Consider the following 17,854-nt stretch of genomic DNA (forward strand, 5'->3'; position numbering starts at 1 on the left):
TTAAGAAGAAAAGATACCATTACTAATTTTTTGATTGTCAATTACATTTTTATTAAAATTAGTAGTATCAAAAAATATTTTAAATTTAATATTATCAAAAAAAATAAAAAAAATTATATAAGGATTAATTTGATTAATTTTTTAAATTTTAGGGATGAAAATGACTTACATATGAATTTTCAAGGACTATTTTGATTATAAATAACTTTTTTACATGTCAAGTGCCACGTGTCACCGATCTAACATGTCAACCAATCATTTTGTGACACGTGGCATTAGCTCTCCACGTCATCATCCAACTGACGGAAGGACTAACGTGACGAATCGTGTATCTTTCGGGGACGATTTTGATTATCTTTATCTTTCGATGACCAAAATGGAGATCGGTGTATTTTTCAGGACGATTTTGGCTATTTACTCTCATAAGTATGCACATGATTTTTAAATTTGTATGTACGTCCAATAAAATTATTCTCTTCCGCCCTGATCCCAGTTACTGACATTTTGGGCTAAACAAAAAAACCCCATTTTCCAAGGCAGTTTGACACTATTTTAAATGGGCTTCATATAGTCACCAAAAAAAATGGGCTTCATATTTTTTCAAAATTATTTGAATTAAAATGTATTGCAAGTCAAGACTTAAAAATATGTATTGCAAGGATCCAATTTTTATGCACAGTCCATTGTTCTAATTAAGATTTCTCCAACTTCTCGGCCCATTTTTGTCCAAACGATAAGAAAGAAAATATAAGCTCTAATAAATAATAATATCCCATGACCAAAAACAATAATAATAATAATAATAATAATAATAATAATAATAATAATAATATCCCAAAAAAGAAAATAAAATAGATCCTCGTCTGTTCGCAGGCTCCAAATATTAAAAGAATAAATTCAGAAAGAAAGGGAAAGGAGAAGGGGGAGAGGGGGGGGGGGGTTTAATAGAATATTGTTTTTCCTTGCTAAAGATTATTACAAACAATCACAAATTCACAACAATATATTGTCTCTTTAACTACAAAATTAGCTTACCAAAAAAAAAACTACGAAATTCAAAGTGCACAATAATAATAATAATAATAATAATAATAATAATAATAATAATAATAATAATTAAAGTACATTACTATTACTATTATTATAATCATATCTTAATAAAAAAATAAAATTTTTTTTTTAATATACTTGAACACATTTAAATACTATCAATATGTCAACGTGTTCAGTTTTATTTTTAACATATATTTTTTAAATGAATTTAAAAATAGTATATATTATTAATTATTAAAATAAAAATTATTTTAAATATTTTATATAATTAAAAAAAAATATTAAAAATAATTAAAAATTAATTTATATTTTAATATCAATAAAATTAATCCAAAATATCATTATAATTTATCTAAAAAATATTTTATATTTTATATATATGTGTTCCCATATTTTATAAAATTTTAAATTTACCTATCTGCGTATTTTGTATAGTATAGTATTTAAGTGTCCATACATCATAGTCAACTATAGTTGAATCATATTGGTCAAGCAAATAACTTAGTAGTCATAACTCAATGACGATGGTATATTCTCCTTACTTGAATTTGTTGACATGTAGGTAAAGAAGCTGTGCATCGTGCATCAAAATAATTAAATAATAATGTAAATATTAACATAATTTATATCAATATTTTTATTAAACTTATACTATTAGATTATCACTATAGGTAACTTTAATTTGGTACACTTCAAACCTAAAAAATAAAAAAGAAAATTGTATTCCAATTGACATAAAATACATAAAAAAAAATCCAGCTGACTATTAAATACAGATTCAAATTAGGAAAAAAATAAAAAAAATCTGCAGCTGGAAAAATCATAAGAAACTCAAGTTGCAAATAAAGAAAGAATAAGACAGTGCAGAAAATCTGTGTAAAATTGGACCACTGAATTGATTGCATTGAGATTAGATGGAGGGACCACATTCTTCCACAGCCTCTCTACAATATCTGCATTGCATGCTTTTTCAAACTTCAACAAAAATTAAAAAGCATAAAGACAACATGGTCCAAAGCAATGTTGCACCCTTGATAAGATTATGCGCTCTGAAAAGCAATAATTAAAGTACATTACTATTACTATTATTATTATTAAAAAATAAAAACAAAAATTCTAGATGTCTAAATCTTTAAGTAACTAAATTTAATTAAATTGTTAAAAATAAAAATCACTCACACCAGATACAAATCTACTTGGTGGCAGTCACCAAAAAAAAAATCTACTTGGTGGCATGTGGGGACAAGTACATTAAAGTACATTATTATTATTATTATTATTATTATTATTATTATTATTATTAAAAAATAAATATTATCGTTCTGATTTTAATAATATTACTTTTTTTTATAAATTCATATAAATATATAATATAAAAAATCATGTATATATAAACATTGTCAAAAACAGAAATGTTATTATCATTATTATCATTATTATTATTATTGGGTTTGGCCGCCATGCATGCCCTTTTAACACATTTAAGGTTGTTCCTAATTTATAAATATCAAGTCATAGCATAGTTATTCAGTGCATATGACCCATGAATTTATTTATGACAATAAATTAAAAATAATAAGAGTACTATTGTTAAATACTTAATACCAAAGAAAAAAGAAGCATAACGTGACAGAGAATGATAAATATAATTAGTACAGCCTGTTATGTCTGTTTATGTTGTCCTATAAGGCAATCTCAAGTTTTATTATACCCTGTAAGTCTTCGTTTTTGGGAGCTTCTTATAGTAAAAAGTAAAAACACAAGTGAGTGGGGCTCAAGTGTTTAATGCCAATCACTTTCATACATTGAGCTTAATTGTGACTTGTGTGTCACTCTTTTTTTTATAACAAGAGGGGGTAAAAGATTAAGAAAGAAAGTTGTTAGGGTTTTAACACCAATGGTATCAATTAAGATTCTCAAAATATATTTTTTATTTAACATATAATAAACAATTTAAAATTGTCAATACATGTATTGAAGATATTAGAAAGAAATTTACTATTAAAAATATGAATTAATCTCCACCTACAAGCTTTTTTACTACTATACAAATTTTACAAGTCCTCAATATTCCTTATTCCTAAAACGCGCCTATTATGGCACGTATGTTTCACGCACTTCCTTAATAGATTTTTCAATCAATCAACGCGCAAATATATAACTTTCTTTTTCGAAAGGATTTCGTTTCCTTTTTTGAATTCCTTCTGCGTTTTCTTGCATTTTCTCTTCGATCTCTTTTGTGCGTTTTTCTTTCCCTTCTCTTTCGTCGTTTACGTAAGTTTCTCTCTCTGTTCTTTTTCTTCGTTTTTCTCGTTTTTCATTGTTTCTGAAATCAAGCTCTGAAATCGTTTTGAAGATAATGGATGATTCAACTTCAGATTGTCAGCTGAATCAGAGTGAAGTGGATTTTGAATTTGAATCCAATGAAGTTCGTAAGGTGTGGTTTAATTCTAGTTAATAATTGAATCTGAATTTGAATCCAGTTAGTAGTTTATGATTATGTAGCTGAATAATGCGTGAATCTTGTCTGTGAAATTTGCAGTTCATTATTTCTTGTTTGAATTGAATCTAATGTACTAGTTTTGATGAATTTTTTGCATTTTATATTAGACGTTCGGGTGTAAATCAGGAATATTTGGGAGTATTTTAGGAAAGTTTGGGTGTATTTACAGTTTATGACTTTTCATCTCACTGAGGGTGAATTGTCTTATTGTTTTAGTTGAATTGTTTTAGTTTCTGTTTAATGATGATTCATGAATCTTATTTTTGTCATTTTTATGATGATTTTATAGTTGTATTTGCATTCTATAGTTTATCCTTGTTTTAATATGGTGTATTTTTGGTGTATTTTGCAGCTCCTTTGTGGTGTTTGTGAGCAGTTTGTTCTCCACATACAAGTGTTTTTCTCATACAAATTTTCTCCTCCTTTTATTGTTTTAAATCCAATCAAGTGGTTGAGATGTAGTTCAATTTAGAAGAAAAAAATACAGCATTAGAGGAAATATTTTTCTGTACAAAAATGCTATTTGTACACTAAAATCAGCCACCAATGTATTTGTATAAATACATATGTGGTTTAATTTATTTTCAATGTATATTTGTATTCCAGTATATATTTTATACTGGTGGTTGACTTTGGTGGCTGATTTTAGTGTACACATTTGCATAACTCATTTCTATATTTGCAGCAAATTTAGGTGTAAAATGATGATATTTGGGTGTAACACGAAAATATTTGGATGTAAAACGAAAATATTTGGGTGTATTTTTATTCTGATAAGTTATGCATAATTCAAAACTCTTCTTCTTCCTCTTCCTCATCTTCTGCTGCTGCTTCTTTTTTTTTCATCATTATCACCATCTTCTTCTTTTTTTCTTATTCATCTTTTCTTTTTTATTTTACATTCTCAAGTTTCTTCTTGTTTTACTCTCTTAACAAGAATAAAAACGAACAAATCAAACAAAGAAGAAGAAGAAACACATAATGCTCCAAAATTACTTGGAAGAGGATGAACTTACATTCATTTAACTATAAGAAAGAAAGAAATAAGGAAAAGAAGAAGAAGAAAAATAATGCAGCATTAGAGGAAACATTTTTCTATACAAAAATACTATTGGTACACTAAAATCAGCCACTAAAATCATCTACCAATGTATTTGTGTATAAATATATGTGTGGTTCAATTTATTTTCAATGTATATTTGTATTCCAGTATGTATTTTATATTGGTGGCTGACTTTGGTGGCTGATTTTAGTGTACACGTAGCATAACTCATTTCTGTATTTGCAGTAAATTTGGGTGTAAAACGAAGATATTTGGGTGTAACACAAAGATATTTGGGTGTATTTTAAGGAATTTTAGGTGTACTTTTATTCTGATAAGTTCTGCATAATTTAAAAACTCTTTCTCTTCCTCCTCCTCATCGTCTGCTGCTTCTTTTTTTTTTCATCATCATCACCATTTTCTTCTTCTTTTTTCTTTTATTCATCTTTTACTTTTTGTTTTACCTTCTCAAGTTTCTTCTTGTTTTACTCTCTTAACAAGAATAAAAAAAATCAAATAAAGAAGAAGAAGAAACACATAATGCTCCAAAATTACTTAAAAAATGATGAACTTAAATTCATTTGACTAAAAGAAAGAAAGAAATAAGGAAAAAAAGAAGAAAAAAATGCAGAGGAAATATTTTTCTGTACAAAAATGTTATTTGTACACTAAAATCAGCCACTAAAATCAGCCACCAATGTATTTGTGTATACATACATGTGTGGTTTAATTTATTTTCAATGTATATTTGTATTCCAGTATGTATTTTATACTAGTGCTTAACTTTGGTGGTTGATTTTAGTGTACACGTAACATAACTCGTTTCTGTATTTGCAGCGAATTTGGGTGTAAAATGAAGATATTTGGGTGTATTTTTATTCTGATAAGTTCTGCATAATTCAGAACTCTTTGTTTTCCTCCTCCTCATCTTCTGTTGGTTCTTTTTTTTTTCATCATCATCACCATCTTCTTCTTCTTTTTTTTCTTATTCATCTTTCCCTTTTTGTTTTACCTTCTCAAGTTTTTTCTTGTTTTAATCTCTTAACAAGAATAAAAATAATACTTGGAAAAAGGGTGAACTTACATTCATTTAACTAAAAGAAAGAAAGAAATAAGGAAAAGAAGAAGAAGAAAGTGCAGCTTTAGAGGAAACATTTTTATATACCAAAAATATAACAGCCCAGACCACCCGCTAGCACGATATTGTCCGCTTTGGCACACAAGGCCTCACGGTTTTGCCTTTGACGATAGGGATGATAGCCGAAGCCCTCCACACTCACTCGTCAAAACGCGTCATGCTAGGGAGAGGTATCCACACCCTTATAAGGCATGCTTCGTTCCCCTCTCCAACCGATGTGGGCCTTACAAAAAATACTATTTGTACACTAAAATCATCTATTAATGTATTTGTGTATAAATACATGTGTGGTTTAATTTATTTTCAATGTATATTTGTATTCCAGTATGTATTTTATACTGGTGGCTGACTTTGGTGGTTGATTTTAGTGTACACGTAGCATAATTCATTTTTGTATTTGTAGCAAATTTGGATGTAGAACGAAGATATTTGGGTGTATTGTTATTCTAATAAGTTCTGCATAATTAAGAACTCTTCATCTTCCTCCTCCTCATCTTCTGCTGTTTCTTCTTCTTCATCTTCTTATTTCATATTCTCATAATTCTTTTTAGGAGAAAAAAATCAAATAAAGAAGAAAAAAATACATAATGTTGCAAAATCAAAAGAAGAAGGAGGAGAAACACGACGATGAAGATGAAACATGCGAAGAAAAAGGAGGAGAAATACAAAGAAGAAAGAGAAGAAGAAGGAAGAAGAGGAGGAGGAGGAGAAATGCGAAGAAAAAATGACAGTTGTGGTTTTCATTAAGGAAGAAGAAGAAGAATCGTTCATAATGGTGAAGGAACGCTTTGGAAATGTGATGCGCGTGTTAACACGCTTTTGTGGGTGAGCATAGCTTCTGTTAGGTTTGGCCCAATTTGTAAGACTTGTAAGCCAAACAAACTTGTATGCATAGTATAATTGTAAAAATATTTAGTGGTTTTGAAGATATTATGAAATCTATAATACTTCAATAGAATTGTTTTTAATAACAAAATAATAGTTAACAAAGTTAAAAATGATATATGTATTTTTATTTACTCACAATCTTAGATATCTCTTAGTTTTTTTATAATACAATATAATAATATTAGATAATCAACTTTTTTTCAATTAATATACATCATCTAATTTTTTTAATTATTTAATTTATCTTAAATTCTAAATTTTAAATAATGAACTTTTAACTCTAAATCTTAAATTATAAACTTAAATACTAAAATTAATTAATGTTAGCTAACTAAAAATTAGTTTTTTTTTTTATTTTTTCGACACAATAATATTATTTAAATATTTTTATGAACATTGCTAGGCGCCCTTTATAAAAAAAATTTGTAGAACAAAATTGTCGAATATCATAACAAATAAATGAATAATATACAAACATACTTAATAATAATATTATTATTAGGGGTAGCAACATTATTCAAATATGCGGATACTCATTCCGTCTCTATTTGTTCGGGACGGATAATTATTTGCTCCGATGCGATGTAAATTTTCTGCAGGACGGACTCTTGGGCAGGGCGGGACGAGACAGAGTTGGGTTTAGGTAATACTCGCCCCCTACCCGTCTCGGTATATATATATATATATGTAAAATAATTAGTAAAATGATTAATAATATTATATTATATTTAAATTTTTACCTTAATTTATGTTATGTATGTGTCATGTGATGATGTTTATATAAAGTTTGAAATTTAATTTTATTTGTTGGATTTTAATAATTATAGAGATGAATACCTACAGAAGCGAGTAAAGATTCAACTTTTTACTACTCTTGGATAGAAATATAGGACGGATTCTATGCGGTTATTATAAGATGAGGCGGAATCGGGTAGAGCAAAAATCTGCCCCATTGCCACCCCCTAACTACTACTACTACTAATAATAATAATAATAATAATAATAATAATAATAATAATTTGTATATCACATAAAATGTATGAACACATTTAAAAGAAAAGAGAAAAAGGAGGGTCTGAAATCTTGTCCATTGTCCCAAAAGAAAAAGAAGATTCCAACGTCAATAAAAAGCTACACAAACGTGAGTGAACAATCAAAACAAACATATCAAAAAATAAATAAATAAAATTAAAGAAGGGAGTGAAAGACTTAAAAAGTTAAGTGGGAAAAAAAAGGAAGAGCTGGTTGAGACTTGAAGATGCTGAACACATCAAAGCAGCAGTTAATTTCATCGATGACCCAAAATTCTTGATGCAAAATCTTTTAGCTTCCTCTTCCTACTTCAATGGCTTCATTTTCTCTCTTCTTTCTTTTTATACTTCTTCTACTACCACCGTATTCTCTTTGCCAACTTCAAGGTATGTATGTATCTTCTTTTTTTTTTTTTTCACTGTGTAGTCATAGAAATACTATACAAAAACCAATGAACTTTAGTTTTTAATTTCAGTTTCAATTCTGTCTTAGTTCAAGCAAATTAGAAATCACCATGCATGCCTAAACACCTGAACTTATGTAAGTTTATCAACGTAGAAATGAGAAATCCTGAGAGCTTGTTTGTGAGTTTTGAAGTGTGAAGTTTAGTCCCATTTATATTTCAAAACCCTAAGTTGAAAGCATATGTTTATTCTGTTTAATATCGTGTTATTTTTGTGATGGAATGAAGAAAATAAAAATAAAAATAAAAGCAAAATCATGAGGGGGCTCTAGTTATGTGAGATCATTGTGATTTTGGGGATGCAGAGTTTGTGAGCATTGACTGTGGTGGAACAAGCTACTACAATGATTCAACAACAGGGTTGCCATGGATTCCGGATTCTGAGATCATGAAACATGGCAAAGCTGTGGAAGTTCAAAACCCAAATGGTGGCAGCAATATGATTCCTCTTCAGTACAAGACAAGGAGGGACTTTCCAATAGACAGCAGAAAGTACTGTTACACACTGAAAACTGAGGAGAGGAGAAGGTATTGTTGCACGCATCGGTTAAGTTTCGATTAAATGAGACATCAATTTAAGGTTTTCGGTCAATATGTGACATTTGGCCCATGGTAGTTCCGTGAGTTTAATTTTGATGTATTGATAGTGTAAATTATCATCTACAGTCATTTAGTCGCATTCATTCTTGTGAATGTCCACTCATGCGGTGGTGCGACTAGTAGTTATTTTTGTTAATATGACAATACGTAGTTAGATACATGTGTAAAACATCTTTGCACTGAGGATGCATGAAAATTAAATCCTATTTTCTTACTTAATCTGTTACTCCTTCTGTCCGATAATATAGGTCATATTTTATGAAACTTTGTTCACCAATATAATTCGTTTGAATAGTTTAAGGATGTTTCAATATACTTTTTCCATTACACCCCTTTTTCAGTGATTATCTACTCCAGTAGGCTTAATCTGTGTACTTTTCCCAAAAGTGACTTATATTTGTGAACTTGTATGCTTCTCAATTTTGGTGTATGCTAATCGCTTGAACCGAACAGGTACCTTGTCAGAGCAAGTTTTCAGTATGGGAACTTGGGAGATGGAGACACATACCCTCAATTTCTGCTCTTCTTGGATGCAACAAAATGGGCCACTGTGTCAGTCTATGATGCATCAAGGGTCTATGTGAAGGAGATGATTTTCAGAGCACCCTCAGACTCTGTTGATGTTTGCATGTGTTGTGCCACCACTGGCTCTCCATTCATATCCACACTGGAGCTTAGGCCCTTGAATGCGTCAATGTATGCCACGGAGTTCGAGGATGATTTCTTCTTGAAAGTGGCTGCAAGGATTAACTTTGGTGCTACTAGTGAGCATGCTGTCAGGTTCGCAAGCTAACCCCCGCTTCAAAATTCTCTATTTTGCATATGTTGTATAGCATTTGGTAAGTAAACCACTGTTTTGATCCTTGAAAGACTAGTTTGTTCACAAAATGGTTGCTCTAAGATTGATAGTGATCCTGTAGTAAAAGGTTTATTCTGCTCGACAAATCCACCTAAGATGAGAACTGTTTTTGTCAGTAAACTAATGTTTCAAGGGCCAAAACGATGGTTTGCTCAAAACTCAAGTGAAGCTTCGTAACCTGAAAAGGTACCACGGGATAATTATCAATCTCTCAGTTACTATTTTGTTAGAAAACTAATCTTTCGAGAGATGTAGTTTACTCAGCTTTAACCACAAGGATTAGAAACTTTCTAAAACTTGACCTCAGAGACCTTAGCTAAACTTCTTGCAGCATGTGGCATGGCAAGCTTGATAGGGGAAAATGGATAAAAGGATATTTTTTTCCTTTTGGTACCTTTATCTTGATTTATTTATGATTATTTTAACAAGTACTTAATATATCAGGTATCCAGATGATCCATATGATAGAATCTGGGATTCGGATCTCATTAAAAGACAAAACTTTCTTGTTGGGGTGGCCCCAGGCACAATTAGAATTAACACAACAAAGAACATAGATATACAGACAAGGGAATACCCTCCTGTTAAAGTGATGCAAACCGCGGTTGTAGGCACAAAACGGGTACTCAGCTACAGACTGAACCTTGAAGACTTCCCTGCCAACGCTAGAGCTTACGCATATTTTGCGGAGATCCAAGATCTTGGTAAGAACGAGACTCGAAAATTCAAATTGGAGCAACCTTATATACCTGACTATAGCAATGCAGTGGTTAACATAGCTGAGAATGCAAATGGTAGCTACACTCTATATGAACCAAGTTATATGAATGTGAGTCTGGATTTTGTTCTTTCCTTCTCCTTTGCTAAGACCAGGGATTCTACTCAAGGACCTCTTCTAAATGCAATGGAAATAAGTAAATATGTTGAAATCGCTTCCAAAACTGACAAAGAAGATGGTAAGCTTTTAATATCAGTATATATTTTGCGAAAATAACTTTTGGTGCATGGGTAGTATACCATATTATATGAATCGGTATATGACTAAGTACATACTGATATAATCATTTAACTTACATAAACATACTTTCATTTTGCAGTAAATGTAATAAATGTGTTTCGCTACTTGTCTTCCGATACTGACCCAAATAATGGGGATCCCTGTGTTCCAACACCTTGGGAGTCGGTTAATTGTAGTGCAGCTACCCCTCCAAGAATCACAAAGATGTAATATCTCCATATCTTTTATTTAACCTGAAATTTCAAGAATGGTGAAATTAAACACAAACAATGCTGGATTCCGAAAGTTTAAGCATGATGTTAGAATCACTTATAAGATATTTGAAATGTTCAAAAAATATATCACATTCTAAATGTATTCTGCTTTACTGAAAGTTCAAAAAGTGCAATATTTTTACTAATTCTAAAAATTTTGTAATAGAAACCTGTCAAGAAGGAATGTTAAAGGTGAAATTCCACCAGAGCTCAACAACATGGAAGCATTGACAGAGTTGTAAGTGAATCATCCTTTTGGGGGGAGAGGGGGGGGGGGGGGGGGAGGGAGAGTAATTTTGATTTTTCTTCTTTAGTTTACTTTTCTTTTGTAATATTGTTCTCGTTTCCTTAGGTGGTTAGATGGCAACTTGCTTACAGGAACACTACCTGACATGAGCAATCTTATCAATCTAAACATTGTGTACGTTCAGTTTCACACACAGCATTCATTTATTTATATTTTTGAGGGCTCTCTGATGGAACCAAGAATCAATATTTTGTAAATGGCCCTTCTGAGTTTTTCTTTGTGCCTTTTTTCTTGTTTTCTCATTTTATTTTCAACTAATGACATGCAGGCATTTAGAGAACAACAAATTGACTGGTCCATTACCGTCTTACTTGGGTAGTTTGCCAAATTTGCAAGCACTGTAAGCAGCAGTTAATCTTTAAAATTTATCATTTCTACTTCTAGAGCAACTTGACAGATTTTCATACTTAGCCCTTTACGGTCACTATTTTGATGTATATACTTCTTAGATTGTTACCTCTCAGATCTTTATGGATCGTCTGTGAATATTTGACAGGTTCATACAGAATAACTCATTTAGCGGAGAAATACCAACAGGACTATTATCTGGAAAAATCATTTTCAAGTGAGTATGCTCAGCAACTTGATGATTTTACTAGCATTAACCCCACTTACTACCGATGCCGAACAGCCACCGAGACTAATTTAAAGTAACTTCAGTATGAACATAATAGGATGAACATCTTTTCATATTTGGTATGCAGATTGAAGTAATGACCATGTTTATTTTCACTTTCAGCTATGATAATAATCCTGAACTACATAGAGGGAACAAGAAGCATTTTCAGTTGATACTAGGAGCTTCAATTGGAATACTAGTAATATTATTACTATTATTCTTAACAAGTCTTCTGCTAATGCATAATGCACGGAGAAAGGCAGCTAAACAGAAATGTGACGAAAAAGGTTTGTCAGATGACTCAAAATCTAGTACTTGGTAAATACTCAAGCTCTTCCATCTAAGTGTTATTGTGTGGTGCAGGGATTTCCAGAGGTAGTACAAAGCCATTAACCGGATACTCATTCGGTAAGGGTGGGACTTTAATGGATGAGGGTACTGCTTACTATATTTCACTCTCGGAGTTGAAAGAAGCTACTAATAATTTTTCGAGAAAAATCGGGAAAGGGAGCTTTGGATCTGTCTACTATGGGAGAATGAAAGATGGAAAGGAGATTGCGGTTAAGACTATGACTGATCCATCCAGCCATGGGAACCAACAATTTGTGACTGAGGTAGCATTTCCATATTTCATATTTGAATTCCAATATACAATGAGTTCTGAAGAATCTACTATTATAAGTTGTTACCTGCTTTCAATCAAAAGATAATTTATGCTCCTCTAATTTTTATTAGCATAGCATTTTCCTAGTTTAGAACCCCTTTTTTATCTTTTGTTTTCTTTTATCATTTTTCTAATTTTCTTTATGAATGTCTTTATCTTGTCATTCAGATATATTTTACTTTTAATCAATGAACAATTTGTCCAATTAATAGATTGAAATTGAATGATTGATCTCTAAATTGTTGGATTTTTCTCATTCATTGTTGAATGTTTTTGGCTTTGACTAAACCCACATGTATTTCTCTTAATCTAAGAAGAAACAAAGATAGGAATTGTGAAAATGCAAATATATCAGAACTAGAAATAGAAACTATGAAATCTTAATTCCAGCTAAGTTCTAAAAATGCAGAAAGTCTACTTTACAATACAAATATTTTACTACGGTTGGAGAAACTAGAAAAATATGACAGAAAGCTTAAATTTTAAGCTCATTGATTACATATCATAAATGCAGGTAGCTCTCCTCTCAAGAATTCATCACAGAAACTTGGTTCCTTTGATTGGATATTGTGAAGAAGAATATCAGAATATTCTTGTTTACGAGTACATGCACAATGGAACATTAAGGGATCACCTTCATGGTCTAATTCCACTCCCTCATATTCATTTATTTTTATTTAGTCGAAGTTGTGTGATGATGTATATTTCGATGTTTTGACAGAAGGTTCGAGTCAGAAACAATTAGACTGGTTAGCACGGCTTCGGATTGCAGAAGATGCAGCGAAAGGTTGATTAATCAATTTCTTGGTCCATAGGTAAACTTAGTAATTTACTATCAAAATTAATATTCAAAAGTGAAATTTCCTATTTCTGTAGGCCTTGAATACTTGCACACAGGATGCAATCCTAGTATTATTCACCGAGATGTAAAGACGAGCAATATTCTCCTCGACATCAATATGAGAGCGAAAGTGTCAGATTTTGGACTATCAAGGTTAGCTGAAGAAGATTTGACTCATATATCAAGTGTTGCAAGAGGAACTGTAGGCTACCTGGATCCTGAGTAAGCTATGAGTCTCATGCATGATCAGTGATATCTTTGTTAGGGTAATATGTTGAACTAAGTTTCTATGTGTTCGGTTTTTTTTTTTAATGAACAGGTACTATGCAAGTCAACAATTAACCGAAAAGAGTGACGTATATAGTTTTGGAGTTGTTATGCTGGAATTGATATCTGGAAGAAAGCCGGTATCACCAGAAGATTATGGTCCTGAAATGAATATAGTTCATTGGGTATGTGTGGTTTATTATTTTTCTTTAGTACTTAAGTCTCACCATGGTTTCCAAACAAAAGCTGAAGTAAAACTGAATAAGAAAATATACAGAAGACAAAGTAGTCCAAGATTTGAAGGTGACGACTTCGTCCTTCACTATTACCTTCTTGGACAAGTTCATCACTTACATGTACGGATTTTGTAAGGAAGGACTAAATTATCACCCTTTTTGATTGCCCGGGGACAATTTTATCATTTTAAAACCATGAGGGACGAGATGTGGAGCCTTGGAGCAACTTCAAGCCATGAAAACAGCCACGGATATATTTTATCAGATCATGCTGCATACATTACACCCTTTGGGTGTGGCCCTTTCTTGGATCCTGTGTTAATACGGGATGTTTGTGCACCGGGCCCTTTCCTGCATACATTATCTTCCATGTTTTTGGCCAATGACGAAATTGGGAGTTCACTCAAAAGAAAAAGATAGCAACTAGTCCAACTAGAAAATTTTTTCACCACTTTGAAAATCATTGTTTTGCAGGCAAGATCCTTAATCCAAAAAGGCGACGTGGTAAGCATCATGGATCCATCCCTGGTTGGGAATGTCAAAACCGAGTCAGTTTGGAGGGTTGCTGAAATCGCCATGCAATGTGTGGAGCAACATGGTTTCTCCAGACCAAGAATGCAAGAAGTGATTTTAGCCATACAAGATGCCTCCAGGATTGAGAAAGGTTCATCAGAAAATCACCTAAAATTATCATCTTTATCTTCAGGTAGCTCAAAACCACAATCTTCAAGGAAAACATTACTTACAAGTTTTCTTGAAATTGAAACCCCTGACTTGTCACAAGGTTGTCTCCCATCAGCAAGATAAACATCTTTTCTAAGGAGAAAGTTTATGCTATGACCTTAACCAGAAATCTTGGACTATGCAAAAACTCAAAAGGAGAAAGTTTTGCACCCCAAGTAATCTTACCCAACTTGATTGGAGGATAATTTGGTTTTGACCAAAAAAATGATGTTAAGGTATGATTTAGTCAAGTGTTGTATTGCACTGCATACTATGTTTATATCATAGTGAAACTCACTGGCTAGTGGCTAGTGATATATGATGATACCTTTAAATCTTATAACCAATGAAATTGTAATATTCTACCTTCTTTATCTGTATTTGGCAATTTTTCATGTATTAAATGGGTTATTCTGATTTAATTAGCCTACTTGTAAACTGGAAGATGAATAAGGATATATTTTTCGGTATAATATTATTTTTCTCAAATTTTCTGTTTTTGGTCTGCATATTCTTTTCCTAGTTAAAAGCAGAGCTATCAAAATGAGTCGACTCGATTTGCACATTTTTTTTTTAATATTGGGTTAACAATGGTTTTTTCTAAATTGCGATATCCTGTGGTATTTTTTTAAAATGTGGGATGATTTAATTTACCGAGTACAAATCGGACCGTCCGATTTATGTTTAAAAAATTAAAAAAATTTGGAATACACAAATCGGATCGTCCAATTTGTATATTCAAAATTTTTTTTTATTTTTTAAGCACAAATCGGTGGGTTCGATTTGTGTACCCCGAATTTTTAAAATTTTTAAAAACAAATATTTGTGCACCTCCTATAATTTTAAAAAACACCAAAAATTATCACGTTAAGATATAACATTCCTCCTACTTTTATATTCAAATTTTTTAACCCTCGATTTGCTCATAAAAATAGATGAGTCTAATCAATAAAAATACAACTCGTTTATAAACGGACCATTTTAAGAGGGTTCAAGTGAATCGGTCATTAAGTCTATTGTCTTCTTTTTCAATATATAGTCTTATTGTTGTAAAATATTAATATCTTAACTAAATTTTGCGGACTTTAGTTAATTAAGTATGAAAAAATATATAAATGTATCATAAAATCTTTTGACTCGAACGTTAACTAAAAAAGATTTTTTTTAACTTAATAATTTAGTTTTATTAAAAAAAAAATGCGCGAAATAAGTCAACTTATTTATTGATCAGCTAATGTCGAATTCAATTATGGCTCAAGTTGATTCGAATTCGGTCATCCATCCATTTCTCAGTTATAACTAAGGTTCAGTTTTTTTCGTAATCTAAACTGAAACTACACTAAACTATTTTAAATAGTTTAAAAATTGAATCAAATTATTTTGTTACATAAATTAATTTTAAACCAGTTTATAACAGTACAATACAATACACCAGTTTAAACTAGTTCGTAAAAATAAAATTAGTTTTAATTAAAAAAATTTATTTAAATTAATTTATAAACTAGTTTTAACATATAAAAAAAAAATAATTTTTACACACTCTCTCTCCCTTCTCTCTCTCCTTAGACTATCTAAAGTAAAAAACTCATTCCAGTTCCTATTTATAGCTCACCTGTCATAAAAAAGTAACTCGACATCAGTTTTTGCGCGATAAACAGTAAATAGGAACTAACTTTGGTCCTTATTGTGATCCCACTTAATTAATTAATTAAAGTAATTAAAATTAATGTAGTTACTATTTTCTTACAATAATGTTATTAAAATTTATAAATTCAAAAATAATTCAATATTAAAAAATATTAAAATAGATAACTTGAATTTGGTTAATATTTTAAATTTTACAAATAAAAATAAATAATCCAACCACAAATTATTTTATAATATGTAAAAATTAAATTTATCTTTTATGTAAATAAATTTAATTAATTATGATTTAATATAACAATATAAATATTTATATTAATTATAATTTAATATAATTAATTATTAAATAATTAATATAAATAATTAATTAAATAGATATATAATTATTTAATATAATAAATTATTATAATTATTTATTAATTAATTATAGTTTAATTATTTAATTAATTATAATTTTATATCATTATTTATTTTAAAGATAATTTGCAACAAGTTATCATTAGGTAAATTTAAATATTAAAAAATTATTTATTTTTATATTTTTTAATTTAAATATTAACTTTTATCTTTTTTTAATAAATTAGACAAATATAAATAGACACCATAAAATAGGCTAATTTTTTTTGGTATGGAAAAAATATTGGTGTTTTTGTTGAAAATGGGAGTATTTGGTGTAATTACAGATGGGTGGATTTTTTGGGTGGGAAGCCAACACGTGGGGGGCGTGGTGGACACGTGGCAGCATTCTGGCCAACACGTGGGGGGCGTGTTGGACACGTGGCAGCTTCTTAGCCAATACGTGGGGGGCGTGTTGCAACACGTGGAGGGCGTGTTGAATGATTTCCATACTACTGTAATACACTTCAAATATCAATATTCAACCAAAATACCATCTCTCTTTCCATATTAAAAATAATTTCTGCATAAAATACACCTCTTTCAAAATTGTACAGGGACTCTCTTTTCCTTCTTTCCAATGGTTAATTCCCTTTGTGTCAGAAAAAGTTTAATACGAACCAAACCATTAGAGTTGCTCTTACCCTCTTTCTCCTCCTCCCTCTCTTTCTCTCTCCCTTCTTTCCATCTTTCTTCTCGGCCTCTCTCTTTCTCCTATCTCTCTCTTTCTCTATCTTTCTCCTTCTTTTTCTCTTCATCTCTCTCCCCTCCTTTTTCTCTTCATCTCTCTTCCTTCTTTTTTTCTTTTTTCTCTTCTATATTATCTCACAAAAGTAAACATTTTAACATATTTTGTATATTTAAAAATTTAAAATTATAAAATATTTAATTTTAATAACTTCAAAAACTGATTTAAATAATTATTTTTAATAAAAATTTAATATCTTTATTTTAGAAGATTCAAAATTTAAAATTAAAAATTTATAAATTAATCTTAAAAAATAAAAAAATAAAAAATTTTTAATTTTTTAATTTAAAAAATATAAATTTATGACTAATTAAAAATATAAAAATATTTTTTATTTTTAAAAATGTAAAACATTTAAATTTTTTCGTTCAATAATATATAAAAATAAATAGGTCTCCCAAAGAATTTAAATATTTCACTTTTTAAAAGATAAGTAACGTTTTTGTATTTTCTCAATTAATCGAGGACTTATTTATCGTTTTTTTAAAAAAAAATTGATTAATATTCACTAAAAAATTAGTTTTTAGTATTATTTAATTGTATCATTGCAAATTTTTCT

The 17,854-nt window shown here is 30.2% G+C and overlaps 1 protein-coding gene across 2 annotated transcripts; it reads left to right on the forward strand.

The window, feature by feature from the left end:
- Positions 1–7,684: 7,684 nt before the first annotated feature.
- LOC107622990 (putative LRR receptor-like serine/threonine-protein kinase At1g67720) lies at positions 7,685–14,996 on the forward strand. 2 transcript variants are annotated; one of them, XM_016325079.3, is made up of 16 exons: positions 7,685–8,042; positions 8,425–8,647; positions 9,173–9,499; positions 10,023–10,534; positions 10,676–10,802; positions 11,017–11,088; positions 11,203–11,271; positions 11,426–11,497; positions 11,654–11,722; positions 11,897–12,063; positions 12,140–12,390; positions 12,955–13,081; positions 13,162–13,227; positions 13,317–13,503; positions 13,601–13,733; positions 14,259–14,996. In XM_016325079.3, exons 1-16 carry the CDS (start codon positions 7,970–7,972, stop codon positions 14,589–14,591), a joined length of 2,808 nt encoding a protein of 935 aa, XP_016180565.1. In that variant the 5' UTR covers positions 7,685–7,969; the 3' UTR covers positions 14,592–14,996. The 2 variants fall into 2 exon arrangements, with proteins under 2 accessions (XP_016180565.1, XP_016180566.1); XM_016325080.3 differs by having other exon boundaries at positions 7,690–8,042; positions 13,165–13,227.
- The last annotated feature ends 2,858 nt before the right edge of the window (positions 14,997–17,854 follow it).

This window comes from Arachis ipaensis, chromosome B10 (genome assembly GCF_059453495.1).
Source record: "Arachis ipaensis isolate K30076 ecotype BB chromosome B10, ASM5945349v1, whole genome shotgun sequence".
Taxonomy (NCBI): domain Eukaryota; kingdom Viridiplantae; phylum Streptophyta; class Magnoliopsida; order Fabales; family Fabaceae; genus Arachis; species Arachis ipaensis.

What these genes read in the sequence shown, in the direction of transcription:
- LOC107622990 (XM_016325079.3), top strand. Translation starts at nt 7,970, where the DNA reads ATGGCTTCATTTTCTCTCTTCTTTCTTTTTATACTTCTTCTACTACCA. An exon ending in TTCTCTTTGCCAACTTCAAG is followed by an intron (nt 8,043 to 8,424) that starts GTATGTATGTAT and finishes TTGGGGATGCAG; the next exon opens with AGTTTGTGAGCATTGACTGT. An exon ending in AAATGAATATAGTTCATTGG is followed by an intron (nt 13,734 to 14,258) that starts GTATGTGTGGTT and finishes ATTGTTTTGCAG; the next exon opens with GCAAGATCCTTAATCCAAAA.